This window comes from Heloderma suspectum, chromosome 2, assembly GCF_057233095.1.
Source record: "Heloderma suspectum isolate Gila_16-S chromosome 2, 16-S_ref, whole genome shotgun sequence".
Classification (NCBI taxonomy): domain Eukaryota; kingdom Metazoa; phylum Chordata; class Lepidosauria; order Squamata; family Helodermatidae; genus Heloderma; species Heloderma suspectum.
In genome coordinates this window covers 107,450,182-107,470,213 of record NC_139459.1, presented here as the reverse complement: position 1 = coordinate 107,470,213, position 20,032 = coordinate 107,450,182, and the positions used below count along the sequence as shown (strand labels likewise).

General features: G+C 40.7%; 1 protein-coding gene across 1 annotated transcript in view; it reads left to right on the top strand.

Moving 5' to 3' along the window:
- Positions 1 to 20,032, top strand: part of PTPRD (protein tyrosine phosphatase receptor type D) — a 592,319-nt gene that overhangs the window by 222,215 nt on the left and 350,072 nt on the right. The window contains exons 3-4 of the mRNA XM_084834479.1: positions 8,687 to 8,832; positions 16,772 to 16,913. Coding sequence (XP_084690605.1) covers positions 8,687 to 8,832; positions 16,772 to 16,913 — 288 coding nt within the window. The remainder of the gene's footprint in view (positions 1 to 8,686; positions 8,833 to 16,771; positions 16,914 to 20,032) is intronic.

The window sequence follows — 20,032 nt, the reverse complement described above, 5'->3', positions numbered from 1 at the left end:
TCCCTGCATTAATCTGCGCTTCATTTTTTAAAAGTATCCACGTGAAAACTCACATTTAAAATGTATAAATAAACTTTTTCTGACATGTATTTCGACATGTATTCTTCTCAAAATGCACATTTCTAAATTTATTTTCTCTCAAAACACTTTTAGAAATCATTTTGATTCATTGTTTTTGGAACTGAGAACCATATTAGAACATTTGGGAAGTGTGAAAGCTGGTGGATAACTACATTCCAACCTGCACATTAGCTTGGGATGTGCAGATCAGATCAGTCCATATTGGAATTCACACAGATCGAATTCCTCAAGCATGGAAAGTAGGCAAGATTAATGTATACTTGTACAGCAGGGGATTCCACTATAATGGTGCCTGCCCAAGAGGAACTTACATTCTTTCAGCAAACTTGTCCATGTCCTGATGCAGCAGCAGCTATTGCTTTTGTGAGCTGGTGATGTCGCACATTGATTTGGAGGGAGTGGGGTAATAGGGGGTTTCGTTGTTCCATATTTGGGACTGAGCCAAAAGTTCTCACATGATAACCTTGGCTTGAATTGAACAGGGAAGCCATGATTAGGAGGTGGTTTGAGGGAGGGGGATGAAATTGGCTGGTACATTTGGTGGACTTACTGGTGGATGGCAGGCATTGGACAGCAGTGGATGCATTTTTTGTTTTTTTACACCTCTAGCAGTGACAGTGATGGGGCCCCTCTTGAAGATAGCAGATTGGCCACCATCATTTTCTTTTCTTTTTTTTACCCAAAATACTTCAGAAGTGAAATCATTCCAGGGCATTTTTAGGATAACAATGATGGCTGCCACCAGAAATATGCCTTGGAATTACTCTCTATCCAGGGTTTTTGGGGAAGAGAATAGTGGCTCCAGGCAGTGCTCCCAAGATAGGTTTGTCCTCCTAACTCCTTGAAAAATGAGCAAAGTCCCCCCCTCCCCCCCATTTCACCACTTGTGAAAATGGGTGGCAAAAGTGGGGGATATCAGTTCATCTTGCGCCATATCTAGGGTTGCCATATTTCAGTTTCCTAATCCTGGGTAATCTATTTGTATATAATGCATATAGTTTATTAATTACGGAAATCAAGCACAGTATTTGTTTCGTTGTCTACTGGTGGCTTAGTATCTTCTCCTGGCAGGTATTATGAAAAACTTTGATAAAGTGCAGAGGAGCATCTTTTCACATGCCCATTTGCTCAGGCCATGATTCGTTTATGTTTTCTTCAAAAAGCAAAGCTTTTCTGGTAGAGATGCAGCAAACCATTGTGTCTTCTTTATCTGATTCTGTTGCTCCAGCAGTACATAGCTGTACATCTACTCAGTTAATGCTCAAGTAGAAGTTCCAAGTTGGGAAAGACCTTGCCCTTCCTCCCACCCTGCAAGTTCTGAACCACTGTCTGTTGGATTCTAAGTGGGAGGGAAACATTGCCTCTTAGTTTGTACAGTAGAGTTTAGCCTTGGTTAGAAGAAAATTGAAAGTTTTAAAATTTAGCTAGAATAAGTTTTAGGCTGCTGCCCTGTGCACACTTACCACTGATTTCCATGGGTCTTCTTTGGTTTCCACAGATTTATCCTCATTTAAGTGTGAATAAGACTGCAGCCTTAAGAGTCTAATCCATTTCAATGGCATTTATTTCCAAGCAAGGATGCATAATGTTCCATCCCTAAACACCTAGAATCTAACTCCCCAAACTATGGAATATTATGACTGAGAAATTATCTGCACCAACAATAAAAAAAAACTAAACACAAAACTGCAAGCTACAATGCAGATGGTGTCAAGATTTCTAATATATCATTCCATAATGTCAGCTAATTACCTGAACAGAAATCAGTGCTGTTACAGAGCCTTTCCCAACATGAAACGATACTGCTGTCCTTGCCTCCCAGTTTGCAGTGCCTAAATATGCTGTCTCAAGGGTCCCCAACCTGTTTGAGCCAGTGGGCACATTTAAAATGTGGAGAGTGTCCCCATCAGCTTACCTTTTTCTTTTCTTTTTTCAACTGCTGCTTGTTTTATTTTTAATGATATGTTTAGAGCTGCATTTTAAAACCATCATTTTTCCATGTTTTTGTTGCTTTGAAGTTTATGTCTCTTTTAAAAACTATTTTAAATTGTTGCTGCTTCTAATTTCTTTTAATGTATCATTGGTTTTATTGTATTTGTTTTTATTATGTATGTTGCCATTAGAGCTTCAGCTATAGGGCGAGTCATAAATTGAATTAATAACAGCAGCAGCAGCAACAGTTTTTCTGGGCAGCTGGGCATGCCTCAAAATGAAACGTTTGGCTCCAGGCACCTTCCATTTTTATTTTAGGAAATCATGGAAATAAAGATGGTGCTTGAGGCCAGCACATTGCTTTGCAACATGCCAGCCTCCTGTTTAAAAAAAGTTAATTTAAAATATCTTTAAAAAAACACAAAAACCAATCATGAGGGGCAGGAGCCTGGAGGGCACTATGGGAGGTGTCTATGAGCACAGCTGGTGCCTACAGACAGTGCCTGCTGCAAGTCTATCATTGGCTACTAGGCTTGATGGTTATGTGCTACCTCCAGTACCAGAGGCAGTATGCCTATGTACACAAGTTGCTGGGAAACATGGGATGTAGGGTGCTGTTGTTCTTGTGTCCTGCTTGTGATTTCCTGGTCAACAACTGGCTGGCCACTGTATAAAGAGAAGGCTGGAGTAGATGGACCCTTGGTCTGATCCAGCATGGCTCTTCTGGCAGTGACATCTACTGCTTCTCCTTAACACCACCACCATCGCCTGGTCAGGTTAACAAGCGAGATGCAGATTAACAAGCAGATTGCAATGGTGAAGAGGAGAAGCAACTCCAGGGAGTTCTTGTCAGTGGGCCCTTGCTCGGGTGTGGGCCCTCCCCAGGTGCTCAACCATGCCTACCCTTGATGCCTGTCCAGCCCATGGGATCATGTTGGGGACCCCAGTGCTATCGACTGGGGAAGATAATATCCCAATGAAGCATATGCTGAAAATCAGTGAAATAACGGTCACCAAATAAAGAGGAATAATGTATTTTCTTGTTAATTTAATGTGCAACTAGAAGGTACAGAGTCATAGTGTGCATGGAGGTTTACCTGGACTTCAGGTATTTGTGAGCCAATAACAGTTTTTAATACTAAAACTTTTAGGACATTAATTGTAGAATGAACTAGAGGTGACAAAGTTTATGTGGGACATTACTTGGAGTAGGGTAGGGAATCTGAACAAACAATACATGATTCTTTGACTGTAGTCTTAAAATTAATTAAGCTCAAAGTGTTTGAGACCTAGTGCAGTGTTGTAGGAGACCAAGCTGTAAGAATCTCCTTGTTCAAATCTTGCCTGGATGAGTTATGAGCTGCAGTCATCACCCACATAACATGTACGATATGAAGATAATACAGATCAACCTTACAGGACTGTTATAAGGATTATTGAGACAATGTTTTGACTAGTCTGCCACCTCAAAAACTGGTCAGGTTGTGGGGCGGGGTGGGGTGGTACTCTGTGATATGGGATTAGGAGGGAGGGGAAAGGTGTGGAGTTGGTATCCAGAGACCTCAGCCACCTAAAAGACTGAACTGACCGAAGCTCAAAAGAATGAGAAATGGCATATAAAACTACATCCCTAGCTTCCTGCTCTGAGTTGTCATATATCCTGCTGCTGTTGCTTGCTCCACAGTGAGCTAACCAGAATCCCTATCTCCTACACCTTACCCATCCAGTCTCATCTGTAACACTGTGGGCTCACAACCTGAAACAGGATAGCGAAAAATGTAGGCAGAGCACAGACATTAGTAATATATACTATCATAAGTACATGCTATCATATTGCTGCTTCCTACTCAGAAGAGCCAAAACATAGCTCTGATTGACAAGTGGGGAGGTTCAGAAACTGTGCATTTTTCCTCTTCTTAGTTATACATACAAGAGGGAAACAAAGCAGAATATCATTGTTTCCCTTACACATCAGTCATTGCTTCCCTTGGCTAGAATGATTGATGGTGGGATTGAGTTTGTTTCTCGCTAAATAATTGGGCAGAATCCTGCCTGCATATTTTTATTTGTTTTATTTAAAACACTCATTGGCCACTATCAGTATTGGCTTACAGAGAGAGTTCTGCTTAAAAGATAAAAGAATACAGTAAAATTCACTAAAAAAAAATAAAATCAAACGGCAGTAGATATAGCAAATCATTTCAAAAATGCAGCTTAAATAAAAAAACAAAAGGCCTGGCTGAACATAAAGAGTTCTGACCTGGTGCTCTCTGACACGGGAGTTCCATAGCCAGGATGCTACAACTAAGAAGACACATTCTCCAGCTACCAGCAACTCTTCTTCAGATGTTAATTTGTAGTTCTAGACTGAAACTTACTTTTAAGAAAATAAATAAAAAGGAAGACATCTGGGATTCCAGGCTAAATGGACATTGGGTGACATGCCTAGAATCTGGCCAAAACATAGAAAACCTGTTCATATAAAAATTTGAGTGTTACCAAAAACATTTTGTTTCCACATCTCTCATCTTGACTCTCAATCTTATCTATAACGGTTAGTTGCAAAAGCTGGCTATCTACAACAGAAGGTGTATTTGTATGACCAGCCACCACCTTTTACTGACATTGACAACGCAACACCTGGTCCTCTGTGCCGCAAGCTAAGGAGCTCTTGAATATACAAAAGCTAAAGTTTCCTGTGTCCTTATGCACTCATTAATTGACAGTTAACAGCCCTGGGTACTTGTATGAACTACCAACTAGCTGAAACACACCTAACTATTGCTGTATTTAGAAAAGCATGGACAGATGCCCTCCCCTTCTATGCACACAGAAATGTTCCTTTCAGTTGTCACCCTGGCTTTTTTTCCTAAGGCTATAACTGGTCTTGAACCCCTGAACTCAGCAATATTCTTCATCCTTTCTTTGTTTCTGCCTGGCAAAGCTTTGCTGTGATTCTGGAACCCTAGTTTCAAACTGACTTTTGGATTTACTGTGATGCTGAGGTTCTCCATTCCCTTTCTTCTGATGTGCTTCTGGCAGGTTGTAAAGGAATGATAGACATAATATCTCAACATCCTCCTTTCTCTCTCTCTTACTCTTATCCTCTTCTTCTTGTCTTCCAATGCTCCTCCTCCTTTCTTCCAAATGCCAATGCGTTTCCATGCTTCACTTTCTTTTTCACTCACTCACTCACTCACTCACTCACCTCTCATCCAGGACAATCTTTAGTACTTTGTTCTCTTTTCTTCAGATATTTTGGCCCCTCTTACTTCCTGCATACCTTATGAGGGCACTCCATCATCTAGAAAAAGTCCCTAATGATACCCATCGTGATCCTGTGTATTTAGTACTGTGGTTCTGTGCAAGGCTGTGGTCCTGTATATTTTGTGCTAGTTTCTGGGGCAGCTCTACCAGACTGATAGCTGCCTGACCTCCAGTAAAATAGATCCAGAGAAGGGTTTCCCCTAGTATCACAGTAATCCCTCCCCACAGCTATTTGAGTTCCACAAGAGTTTATTCCCTGAACATGGAAAAATGGGTTTCAGATTTGTATAGATCTATTTCTCCCAAGCAAGTGTGATAACTATAGCCATTTCATAAGGATCAAAGTGGGTCTGTCATCCTGGAGCTAACACAAGACAGCAGTAAATGTGAGTTTCATGGCTTCTGCGAGGCCAGCGTGGGCTCTATTTGTTTAGGATAAGATGCAACCTTTAGCTTTAGCATAAGATGAGATATTTTTGACAGAGTAGTTTATATTGTTGATTAATTCTATCCAATGCAGTTCAAAATACTCATCTCAAGCACCTGCAGTTTCCTTCAGTGTGTTTTTTTTAATAAAGAGTGATTCAGCATAAGCCTCTTCTTTTCAATGGTCTGCGCATCCTTAGGAAATTCCAGCACCCTTTGGACAATTAAGGAAGCTAACACACCTTTTAAGAAGGCCTTGAAAACATATTAATTACCTTGGCCTTCTATTGATATGACTGCTACTGTTGCTGCTATTAACATCATTGTTGGTTTTATTGTTGACTTTTATTGCTTTTATGGTTTTGCATTTTTAAAATTTAAGTGTTTTTATGTATTGTTGTAAGCCGCCTTGGGAGGGCTTCTGCCCTGAAATGCAGCCAAGAAATATTTTAAATAAATAAATAATAAATAATAACACACCAGATTTCAAAAGCTGTGTACTGGGTTCACTGACCTTGTGTACTTATTTCACTGCCTTTAGTCATCTCACCAAAATATATTGGATTTCTGAAGGCTGACCAGTTCTGCAAGAGGAAAGGATTTTCAGCAGCTGTCCTCAAGGACTCTTCATCACATACATCTGCATGGCCTAGTTAGATTTCAGTGCATTGGTTCCTGACAAATGTCAGAGGGCATATTTGACCTGAGGGTTAACATGGAGCTTGAGTTAAGTCAGGTTCTGATCACTGGATTTTTTGACGCATAGAGCTCTTTAAATTTTTAAACATCTCAGAAGATTTCCTGTTAATAGTGTATATTCGTACACAGAAACAAATTACTTTGTTTGTATCTGGAAGAGAGAAGACCCTTCCTCCTTGCTGTTTCTCAAAGCTTTCTGATGATACTCTTGCTGTTTCCGTTTCTGTCACAGGGTCAGGGATGGACAAATTTTTTTGTTTCTCTTTCTCTAATCTTTGAAATTTTTCAAGGCAATTTCATTCTTCCCTACATCACTTTGCAAGTTGTTGGTTTTTTAAAAGACCATGTGAAAATTAATATGCATTTTTATGAAATTTTCCATAATATAAGCATTTTTCACAAACTCTTTCCCCTGATATATGCCTTTCTTACCATTATTTTCCCTAATCTATAAATTTTGTAAACGTTTTTTGATTGGAGAAGTGAATAGAAAAGTGTGAAGGCTGAAGGATAATTGCGTTCTAGTTGGTGTATTCATTCAAGATGTTCAAGAATTAGGTTGTTTCCTATTAAAATACAAACCAGACACATTTCAGCGCTCTTTCTTCACCTTTTCCTTGAACTTTTTTGGGGGAGAAATTATCTTCCCTAAACTGCATACTTTTCTTGTACTCACTTGTAGCTTGGCGAGAGAAGAGGGGTGTTGAGGGAAAAATGAGTGCATATTAGATGACATTTTGGATCTGTGTAAAATGAAAAAGAATTTTTCCTTTTTATGTCTGTGAGAGGTCAAGTCTTCATAGAAGTTTTCAGTTTGGCACTTTAATCTTTTGGCATATCAGGTGTAATGAATGTGGCAAATACAGACAACAGCATGCACGCATTCTACCTTGGATGGCCCAACAGCACCGGCTGTGATATCACCATTATTTCCATGGCAGATAGATGATGGGGAAAATTTAAGGATGGTGGATAATTTTGTTCAATTCTCATTTTGATAATGAATTTACCAAATTCACACTTCCTGAATCAATGTATGAACCAGATTGTAGTTGTCCTTTAGTATTCACACTTCTCAGAAAGTGAACAAAAAATGTGCACAAAATCCATATATTAGTGGGCTGAAATACCCCCCCCCCAAAGAATTCTATAAGGAGAAACTAATTGTAAAAAATGTGTCCATTAGGCAAAATGCTTATACTAGGGGAAATGTGCATGAAATACATATGGATTTCCATGCGGACTTCTAAAAAAAGTTGCAAAATGATGCGGAATGGGACAGAATGAACTAAGGATATGGAAAATGAGAAACTGGGAGAAACCAAAATAGACAGATCATCAATTCCTAGCAAACATGCATTTGAAACTGTGAAGGGAGTGTGGAACAACACATTGGCGGGGACTTTTTATTATGTTGTTATAATGTATGTTTTTACCGTTTTATTGTGAAGGGTTGCCCTGAAGGTGGGATCGAAATATATTAAATACATAATTTGGAGTGGGAAAATGGCAGGCAGAGAAAATATTAATCTTCTCCAGCTCCTCAGCAACTTCTCCATTCCCAATTATATCACTCTGCTGTTACATGCAAACATGTATAGTGTGTGTGTGTGTGAGCGCGCACATGTGTGTGTAGAGGGAATGGGTGTTGCTGCATGGAAAAGCATGTAGTAATATGGATATGAGAAGCCATGAAAATATGGATATGAGAAGCCTATTTAATTGTAGATGTCATTTTGCACAAGAAATAAATCTGACTAACAAAATGTAGAATGACGAAAGAAATACATTTTCTTTCTATGTGTTCACTCTTTGCACTGTAAACACAGATGTATCATTATAGTCTCTAGAGGCTCTTTCATCTACTCTTTCCAAATTCATACATAAAAGATACTTGAGTGTAATAATTAATATTCTACATCTTTGGATTTCATAATGGATGCTGATCCTATGTGATTGTAATTTTCTGACTATACATGCTCTGAAAAGCCCCAACTGGACACAGCCTTCTAGTTCACGTACACCATAAATAGGATGATTACTTGTAATCATCTAAATGTGTACAACAGGTTAATTCCTTCCTATCTGGACGTGCCCTCAGTGTATTGTGATGTGTCCAGTTGTTCTACATTCCAGCTTGGATTTCCTTTTAAAACATTACCTTAGGGGTTAATATTGTTCTTGGAGAAACAAAAGATATCAATTTTACTGCTTTTGACAGCTTGGTGCATTCTTTTGGATATTTCTTGCTTAGATTTATTTTGCTATTTTCTTTCTTTAGCACCACCAAAGTTTACAAGAACACCTGTTGACCAGACAGGGGTCTCTGGGGGCGTCGCATCATTCATCTGCCAAGCTACGGGAGACCCAAGACCTAAAATTGTCTGGAACAAAAAGGGCAAGAAAGTCAGCAATCAGAGATTTGAGGTATTAGGTCCATTGTTCTGTTCCTCTGAAAAATATTTACTTTAATATTGCTTGATTATTCCCTATCGCTTCGGAACAATGATCATTTTGAAACTACAGCATTGATGCTCGCAGTGGTCTGTCACAACAAAAATGATTCATGTCAGTTAGATTTCTCCCAAAAAAGGAATTTCAATTCTGTTTATAAAGCTTGTCCACACAACCACTGTCCAGACTGGGACTTAGATGGGCCGTGGATTGTTAAAATTTCCCTACTCTTCATTCACCCCATGTGTTCCACTGGCTCATGCTGTTTATGCTGTACATATCAATGACCCATGGGCAAAAGGCAGAAATACATATGCACAGATCCCTGTACCAACAATGTGAATGCTATGTAGAAGCCAGAAAAGAACCAGAGCTATGCTTTCCAGAAATGAGCAAAGTAGATTATTCCAGCAGCATTAAGGACTAGCTTCCCTCAGAATGGAGGAGGAGGATGCCTCCAGGGTTTAATTTAAAGGTCAGCAATAAAAGAAGCAATCCTAGTGATATCACTAATATTAGTGATAGCTGAATAATATGGGGTCAGTCCAGTCCACCTCTGCATCCTTTCCTTTTTTTTTTTCTGTGCATGCTGCTTCGTGCATTGTAGTCTCCTGTTGCTGATCTCCCTCCTTTGTTAGCAGCCCTCCAGTGTACAGAGAGCTGTACACATGGAGGAGCATGGCTGCATGTGCCTAATGACATGTATGAAAGAACAACAGAATCTCATCCTTTGTATTCACATTCGTTATTTTCAGGCTGATTTGGTAAAATGAATATAGACAATAGTGTAAACAAGGCTACAAATAAAACATAAATTGAAAGATTGTAGTCGGTAGGTTGTAACTTCATGGTCCTCTTATGACACAAAAGGGGTCATAATGAATGGGTGTGGAGGACCATGGAATTGCAGCTCCATGCTCTTATAATTCTGTGCTGTGCTTTGCTTTCCTCTACCCCCTTCCATGGCATGGCCAAGTGCACCATTCCAATGGAAGCTTTTGTTGCAAAATGTTCTTATATGTCTGGCTGAAAGCCTCCTCTGTGCCCACAGTAGGGTTGGTGTAAGCTGTAAATCATGTATTTCGATTGCTGTACTTGATTTTCTTTTATTTTAAAGTAGTTGAATTTGATTTTTAAAAATGTCTAAGTAAGTATTTTACTGCATATCCTCTTAACTGCTTCTTCTTTAAGCCAGGGGTGTTGAACCTCTTTGGGCTTGTGAGGACAATTCAATTTCAGAGAAGATCTTGAGACTGTATTCCAGTAGTGGGCAGGGCGAAGGCAAAAAGGGTGAGGCAAACATACCAGCATATTTTCGCTTAAAGCTCTTAATGTCAGTAACTAAGCCTTCGGAGAGGCATTTCAACCTTTTCGAATAGGAAACCACCAAATGGTTGAGGGAAAGGGGGTGGGACCAGGAGAAGGGGGCATGTCTAACTGGGGAACCCTAGAGAGCCAGATTAGGACCTCAAACAAGCTGGATTTGACTCATGGGTCTGAGGTTCAACACTCCTGTTTTAAGTGTTTTCCTGAGAAGAAAATGTACTGTTTCCCAAAATTGACTGCTTTGTTAAAACCAGATTTTTTCTACTCTAGACAGTTTAATTTAGATTTATTGATATTTGTTAACACTTATTTTTGTTGGTACTTACTTAAGCAAACCAAATTTGGAGTAACAAGTACAGTCCCTGTATTATTTTGGTGCTTCTGCACTCATGTCCTGTTTGTGAGTTTCCCAAGGGCAGCTGGTTGGCCGCTGTGTGAACAGAATGCTGGACTAGATGGATTCTTGGTCTGATCCAGCAGGGCTCGTCCTATGTTCTTATGTTCTTATTTTAATCTGCATTTTTAGGGCTGGGATATCTGGTATCCAGACAAAAAAAATGCAACAATAGGCTCTCTACGCTTCCTGTGCACTCTCCCCCACCCCAGACACATGATGAATGTTCTATACATATATTGTTTACTGAAAAAAATAAAGAGGAATTTTGTACTGTTAGTTACAAGGACAAAAAGGTATCTACTTGTTGAGGCAGAGTACATGAACATATACACCTAAATCCAGAAGCTCAGGTATGCACCCAGAGTACCGGTTAAGTAGGCATTTTACCATTCACTTCAGTGTCAGGAGTCCTACGCACACCATCCTACTTTCATAGATGGAGTGCTTGTAATATTGAAGTGAACGAAGAGCCACCTTTCATGCAGGAGTTCCACATCATAAGGGAGCCCTGAATAAATTTGAATCAGGCTGCATTACTTTTGTTTGTCTTGTGATTCTCTTTTTTGTGAAAAATATTGCAAGTATTTTTGAATGTAAAGCATGCCTATTTGCTGTGGTATAATAATACTGTTATTATGAATATGGTATCCTATGATGGTGATGTTACTACTATGATTGCTATTATTATGTTGTTGTCCTTATTAATCAGTATTATTCATTCTGAACCAGAATTACTTTCTTATGATATATTGTCAGGCACTGGATATAGACTGAACATATTATGCATTAGGGAGAGATGGCAGGAGCCTGTGTATGGGCAGAAAGAGGAAAATGTGTAATAGCAGCCAGTAGTCCAAACAAATGATAGTCCTACCTGTCATGACACTGACCACTCATACCAGTTAGGACTTGGACATAGAAGGGGAGGAACCAGATGGATCAGGAACACCAGTGGCACAAGCCCCAGAGGATGCTGAACCCAGACTCAGGCACTGACACCAAACTTGAGCTGGAGCCTGTCAGCCTGAAAATCTTAAGCCCGAGACACCCAAACTGGGATCCCTGGAGATACTATCCCATGAACCAGATACCACTGAACAACTATTGTCCCTTCGCTGTACAGCATGGGCCTCACACACCACAGTGGCTGCTTGCCAGTGCAGGCAACATAGAAGGTGGGATTTGACTGAAGTATTAGGCTGTAGGCCAGAGGACTACCCCTTTCAGGCTCCCATTCTTCATGACAAGGATGGAGCCTGGGAGCAATACTTTGGCCCAAGGAGGATAAAAGGTCTCAGTTGAGCTCCAGACTTTGGTGGAGCAAATCAGCATCATCCAATATTCCTTACTAAGCCACCCTCAGGCATCTGTTATGCACCCTGGACTGCTGCTCATAGTCAGGAAAAGACACAGCCATTGGTTGGTTATTGATGCAAGGCAATGATACCACCAACCTATTTTGTTTTGTCTAATGATGCCTGTCCCAGTGAAGCATCTGGTGCTTTACTTGACCTCACTGGTACATAGCACAACATTGGTCTGGGAGAAGTGTAGACCTACAAAATATTTTTATGATTTATATATTTTGCTCCCACTATATTTTTGTTACATACTACCACAAATAAGAATAAGAGGAGCAGGGTGAAGAAAAGATTCCCCCCGCTATCCATTTACCCAGTGTTCACCCTATACCTATGCTTCCATGCCTCATCCAACAAAGGAGATCTCTGCATGACAGCAGCCTTCTTGTCAACATATCTGTTGTTGGGTCAGGAACCATTGGCCTACATTGGATGTACATCAAAATGTGCATCTATGTTTAGGTGGTGTCTGTCTGCATTGCTTTCATTGTAATGTGCATTCCAGTCTGCCTCCCTTTGAAAGCAGGGGCTTTGCTCGGTTCTTAAAAGATCCAGGACCCATAACACAAATTTGCATATTATATTATATGCATAAACAACAAATCTAATGGTGGCCTAAGACTTTTGCACAGTACTGTGTGTATATATATATATATATATATATATACACGATATATAGACTCAGATATATATCTGAGTCTAAGCGCACCTCTAATATCAATGTGTGCGTGTGTGCACGTGTGGTGTGCTTGCGTGTGTGTATTGATCACATACATACATAATTGCACACTGGCCCCCTACCCCACTTCAACTAAAACCCCGATTCAGCATTTTGGGAAAAATCCCACTTCTACTCGGGCCAATTTATAGTTGGACCACTTCAGCTCAGCACCAAACCTGAGTCAAGGTTTAGAAAAATGAGTCTTTATGCTTCCTGTTGACTACCATGGGAAATGAGGAAAAAAAAACTAACTTTTTTCTCCTGGTCAGAACTGGATGATCATTTCAGGCATAGTAGCACCCTAGAAGGGGATTACACCTGCCCAATGTCAGAAAAATAGGTGCAGGGTTTATGTTTTGATTTTCTTTTAAAGGAAACTGCCAATAACATGTTTATTACGTTGAAGAATTGGATAAACACTTCAGGTTTCATTGCCCCATCAGAGGAGATCATTTCTGCCAAACCCCAGAATGATAGCCACAAGGGTTTTTGTGCAAGGGTGGCCTTGACATTTTGAGGTCTCTAGGAGAGGACATACTTATCTATGTTCCGTGTGGACCATTGTTCTGAAAATTACAGACAGCCTAGAGTTGTCCCTAAGTAAGAAACAGCAAAGTTTAAGAAGGATGGGTGCAGCGGTTCATGTGGAAGGGGAGTTCTCCAATTTGGGGGAGGGAGTGATTTGCTTTCCCTTCCCCTCTTTCACAATAGTTTTTTGGGTAAATTTGTATGAAAATACACAGGAAAATACACAAGAAACCTGCAAAGTTCCCGAAGATATACATGCATGCAAATTTAGAATGACTCGAATTTATTTACATTTCACCAGTGTTAGCAGCAGGGGAACATGGGTGGGAAGGTGCTATTGCACTCATGTCCTGTTTGTGGGTTTCACTTGGGCAGCTGGTTTGCCACTGTGTGAACAGAATGCTAGACTAGATGGGCCTTGGTCTGATTCAGCATGGCTCTTCTTATGTTCTTAAATAGAGAGTGCCTCTGAGCATATGCAGAATGCTTTTCTTTCACCACTGAACACTTACATTCTACCCCTACCAATTCTATTCCCCCCATACAATCATCCCTCCTGATCCTACCATCCTCCCGCAACTCTTCATAAAAACAGATTTCTTGTTTTGTGCAACTCTCCTCTACCTCCTCCTTGTTATGCACAACCTCTCATTGTATATTCCTCTCCATAGACACTTCATTTGTGTCAAGACCTCACCAGGATTCAGCCAAGGAGTTTGTTTTTGAAACTAGGGTAAATTATGGAGAAGCTCTGAGCATGTACTAAGTGCTTTCCCTCACCACTGAAGCTAGAGTTTATACAAAAAAGCCCAAACACAAATGACAAAACATACATAGGATTGAGCTGAAAGGGTAGTCAATTCATTAAATGGAATTAGGTAGGCACTGTATTAAGCCTGCAGTACCATGCTCACAACTCATGACTTATTTTGCAAACCGACCTGCAAAAGTAACCTGTGCTGGAATCCTATGCACACTTTCCTGAGGGTAAGCCTCAAACATAATGGGGCTTCTGAGTAGGCATACATAGGCTTGCATAAATGAGAAATATTTATCTCCCTTCCATTTAAAAAACAAACCAAAAACTCCTATTTTTATTAAAGCTTTCTGTTCATAAGAACATAGGAAGCTGCCTTATACTGAATCAGACCCTGGGTTCATCTAGCCCAGTATTGTCGACACTGACTGGCAGCAGCGGCTTTCCAGAGTTTCAGGCCTACCTAGCCCTACCTGGAGATGCTGTGGATTGAACCCGGGACCTTCTGCATGCCAAGCATGTGCTCTACCACTGAGCTACAGCCATTGCTATTGCTGGATAATGTCAACTGACAAACAAAACAGCCCCAGATTTGTTTCTCTGCAACCATGTGAATCCTCTCTTCTCAAAGACTTGAATGAGAAGGAGAAAACCCAACCCTCTTGTCTGTTTGTATAAAGTCAAATACAGTTCAGAACATCTCTTGCCCACTGAAGAGAATTCGCTTTAAGAATTCCTCAAGATATGCTCTGGGTAGAATAATGAAGAAAAAGAAAGAACAGTATGGGGGTCTTTAATTTGACAGATTTTCTTTTAAAAAAGCAAATTTTACCTGTGGCTAGCACAAAAGGCACTGGACCTAACTGTGTGGAATTTGTCAGGTTCAGTCAGCTACATGGGGGTTGCCAGGTCACCAAATTCCATGCACTTATGTGGAAGAACAAAAATTATAGCTCTTTACTTTGACAGATTTTCTTGAAAATTGCAAATTTTTATATTTTTATATACCCTTGTTTGAGTTGCAGTTGAGTTGGATTCCTCTTATATTTTTATATTTTTCCCCTTGTTCAGAAAAATGAGTCTCTTCTGAGTCAATCTAATCACAGAGACAAACTTTGGCATCTCCTGGTTTTGAACTGAACATAAACTAGCTTCTCCTAAAAGTTTGAGACAGTGAATAGGGATCAAGCAGTGTTTGATAAAATTCTTTATACCGGTGTTTGGTATGAGGAATTGCCCAATTTACCACAATCCCCTTAGATCTAAACTGTCCTTACTCTGCTTTTCCAGCCTAAATGTATCCAGTATCCAGAAAATGCTTTAAAAAACCTTTTAAAAAAGCTACCAAAAATGCTTGAAAACCTCAGCACCTGTGGATAAACTAACTGCTTTCATCTGAAATCTTATACAGTGGCCAGGTTCAGATCATCATCATAGTCTAAACAAGCCACAGTGGCTTGTTTTAAGTCATGTTGTATCCCAGGTGCAATTTGCATAATAACTTGCCCAGCTGCGGGTTGTCCTGTCATCCAAACCCAGGCAGCATGGCTTATTTGAGGGTAGACAATCCTCAAATAACCCAACAACGGCCAATGGGTTATTGAAGGGTTATTTCCCCCTCCAACAAGCCATGACGCCCCAGCTCAGACAACACAACAAGCTGCATCTGGGTATGTGATTATGCAAATTGTTCCTGGCACGCACCATGGCTTAAACAAGCCACAGTGGTTTGTTTAGCCTACGATGATCGTCTGAATCAGGTCATTTGGAATTATTTGTATATAATAATTTGGTGTATTTGGAAAGGTACTGACCTCCCAGCTTCAATTCTTCATCTGCCCCATAGCTTTATGATCAGAATCACGAACTAAGATATCAGAAAGAATCACAAAGCAAGATACAGCAGGGATGGGGGAGAAATGTGTTCAGTTCAAATTCTTATGTGAACTTAATCAGATTTGCACTACCCGAACCCGTACACAAATCAGAATACAGCTAAATACTGATATCCACTCTGTTCTAAAGTTTCTGATCATAGATCAAAAATTAAAAATGCATATAAAAATTCAGGAAGTACAGAATTCAGATTTAATGTTTTACACTGGTGTGGAACCAACTGACTTTGTCATTGTGAGTGTAAACACCAATGTCATGACTGGATGATCATTAACTTCTCATGGCAGACATTACTACCCCATTATGTCCTTGTCAAAGTAACTGACAATTAAGTTGGCCCACCACTAGAAACATATAAGGTTAGTTGGATTTCAGAACTCTGCATTAACTTTTGCTATTAATCCCACTTAAAACACCCTGAAGAGCTAGTTTTAAGGACTAGAAACACCAGTTATTCTTAAATTTGCCCCTTTCAGCTTATAAGAGGTCTAACATTGACCTTCATGTTAGAGAAACTTCATAGAATCATAGAACAGTAGGTTTGGAAGGGGCCTACAAGGCCATCGAGTCCAACCCCCTGCTCATGCAGGAATCCAAGTCAGAGCATCCCTGACAGATGGCTGTCCAGCCTCGTCTTGAACACCTCCAGTGTGGGAGAGCCCACCACCTCCCCAGGTCATTGGTTCCATTGTCGTATTGCTCTAACAGTCAGGAATGTTTTCCTGACGTTCAGTTGGAATCTGGCTTCCTGGCACTTGAGCCCATGATTCCGTGTCCCTCACTCTGGGATGATGGAGAAGAGATGCTGGCCTTCCTCTCTTGGAATGGCTATTTAGAGTAGTCATTCTCTTTCAGATGCACCCAGGCTTAGCTGAGAGGTAGGCGTTTGTAACAACACCTGTGACAGCTTTTGTTTCCTTAAATAGGTAATAGAGTTTGATGATGGATCTGGATCAGTTCTCAGAATACAACCACTACGGACTCCACGAGATGAAGCTATTTATGAATGTGTTGCTTCCAATAGTGTTGGAGAAATAAGTGTGTCTACAAGACTCACGGTGTTGCGTGGTAAGTTGCTTTTAAATTTTAAGTAATTTGTTATTGTTCTTACAGTTGGCAAGGAAAGTCATTCTAGAGTTATGGTGTTAATACTTGAAATTAGATCCTTATATGAGGAGAAGCCTGATGTGTTGGGGCTCTGTTTTTCAAATAAAAATACCCTTCTTTTAAACCATGTTGACATCTATTGTGCCGTATGCAGTTGTGTGCATACGGTCCAGCTTGTGATACCTTCCTTTCCCTTGCCTGGTATTTGCCCTCGCCATAGCTGTCAGTTGAGCTTGTTCGTTATATGATGTGTAATCTGGAAGGAAACTATATTTGATGCACATATGGGCCTGTAATTATAGAACCATAGTTGCTGTCTTCATGCAACTGTTATGAATCCGAAGTCGTGACCACAATTTCTTAAAAAATACAACGTATGAATTGGTCCCTCCTAAGTATCGAAAAAGTTACTGATGCTCAAAGGGGCATTATAAAGAAGTAAAAAAAAAAGAAAAGTTTCAGCTAAGCACACTAAATGGTTTTGTGGATGTACTGGATTTTCAAAGTGCTTGTCTTGGCACTTTATACTGTGTGAAAGGCATTTATATGAAAGGTAACCCAAGCAAGTTGACGCTGACCTTGGGAAAACTATAGAAACAGAATTTATTTACATAATGATGAGCTGCAGTTAAACACTTTAGTGAACACGGACAGGCTTTCCTTCAGCAATAGGTATGCTTGTCATCTTGTTATGATTCCTTGTATTTCTTGAGCAATCATAGCTACTGATTTTAAAGTCAAATTCAGTGCTTTGACCATATATGAGTTATATTTCATCTCTCACATGTGTCACTTCTATATGTATCCACCAGTGAGAACTTGAAGTAAAAATCAGAAATCAAATGGCCTTTTGTATCTGATATTCAGTCTTTTAGAGATAAGGAGAGTAATTCCAGTCCTCCATTACTTGTATGCCATTTTGGCATTGTGCTTCTACACCAAAGTAGATACACAGCAATATCCAAGGATGTTTATGTGTGTGGAGTATATTTTTATCTGCGCTGCAGAATTTAAAAGCTGGTCTTTAGGGTTCTGGGTCCGTGCCCTCCCCGTGCCAAATTTAGAAACTTTGGATATATAGAGATTTACCTTGTATTTTGATTCTCTTGTAATATGGAAAGCTAATCTGGTTACTGTTTGGTGGGTGCTCTTCATAGCATAAGGCATAATTTTATTTAGCACTCTGTGTGTATCTCTGTATAAAAGCTAGTTCCCTACTTCTATCTCTTTGCCATGCTTGAGTGTCACATGTTTAATAGAAGTGCCTTCCCTCATTTCCCGTGCTCCAAGCCCTGAGTGGTTTGGGCAATGAGGGGAGAGATCTCGGGGGTGATGACATCACTGGTGTCTTACAGAATGCCAACCAGAGGGAAGAGTGAAAGGGTAACAAGGAAGTGGAGTTGAAAGAAGGAAAGGAGCTAGGATGGGAGAAGAGTTGGGAGAGATTGATTTTGAAGAAAGGTGAAGGGCTGAGGGAGGGAGTGGGTGAACCTCAAGCTGAACATTTCTTTAACCATATCTGCCTATCATATTGATAAGCTGTTGTCTAGATCATGTGTATATTTATATACTAGTAAATATGCACAGGTATGTTCCTGGAAATCACACATCCCATTGTTCTCTTTAATGTATAGTATATTCCTGTTTTTTTGTATATTCCCCCTCCCCTCTCAGCATTCCATTGTGCCTATCATGCCTATTGTGTGGTGATTCGGGCAGCAAAGAAGGCTTACTTGGCTGCCTCCATTGCATCCTCAAGTAGTCATCCAGCACAGCTCTTTTGGGTGGTCCTGGAGCTGTTAACACCCCCCCCCCAGTGAATGGGGCTCTGGTCCCCTCAAGGACCCACTGTGACTTTTTTGCATCGGACTTTGAGGACAAAATCACTTGTCTCTGCAGCGAACTTGATGCTGTTGTTAGAGCAGTTCCATTTGATGTGTTGGACACCATCGGCCCAATTTTGTGGTATCAGTTTCAGTTGTTACAGCCCGATGATGTGGACAAGGTGCTTGCAGCAATGCGACCGACCATGTGCCCTCTCGATCCTTTCTCCTCCTGGCTAATAAAAGTTACCTGAGAGGGTATGACTGGGTGGATCCAGGGCATGGTGAATGCTTCCCTTCGGGAAGGGGTGGTCCCTGCTTTCTTAAGGAGGCAGTAGTGTGACCTCTACTGAAGAAGACCATTCTGCACCCAATGGTATTAGACAACTACTGCCCAGTTGCAAATAACCCTTTTCTAGGGAATAACCCTTTTCTAGGGAAGATTCTGGAGAGGGTAGTGGCGGAACAACTGCAGGTTCTCTTGGAGGATACTGGTTATTAGACACATATCAATCTGAGTTTTGTTCTGGCTACCAGAGTGAATCAGCCTTGGTCACCCTGATGGATGATCTTTATTGAAAGAGGAACAGGGAGTGCAACTCTGTTGATTCTGCTTGATCTCTCATCAGCTTTTGTTACCATTGACCATGGTATCCGCCTGGATCAATCTGTGGGATGAGTATCGGAGGCACTTTATTACAGTGCTTCCGGTCCTACCTGCAGGGCTGATTTCAGAGAGTAACATTGGGCAACCATTCCTCAGCCCCTTAGCAATTGAGCTATGGCATTCTGCAGGGTACTATCTTGTCCCCAGTGTTATTTAACTTCTATATGAAGCTACTGGGAGCAGTCATTAGGGGATTTGGAGCCAAGTGCCATCAGTATGCTGATGACACACAGCTCTATCTCCCTATGACATCTGAATCAGGAGAGGCTGTGCAAGTACTGGACCAGTGCCTGAACTCAGTAATGGGCTGGATGAGGGCCAATAAACTGAAACTGAATCCTGGCAAGATGGAAGCCCTGTGGGTGCATGGTTCCCAAGTCTGGGAGGTAGGCTGATTGCCTGTTCTGGATGGGGTTGCACTCCCTCTGAAAGATCAGGTCCATAGTTTGGCGGTACTCTGAGATCCATCACTGATGCAAGAAGCTCAAATGGCCATGGCAGTTCGGAATGCTTTTTACCAGCTTTGGCTGGTTCATCAGCTACGGCTCCTGGACAGGGATAGTTTGGCCACAGTGGTACAGGCAGTAGTA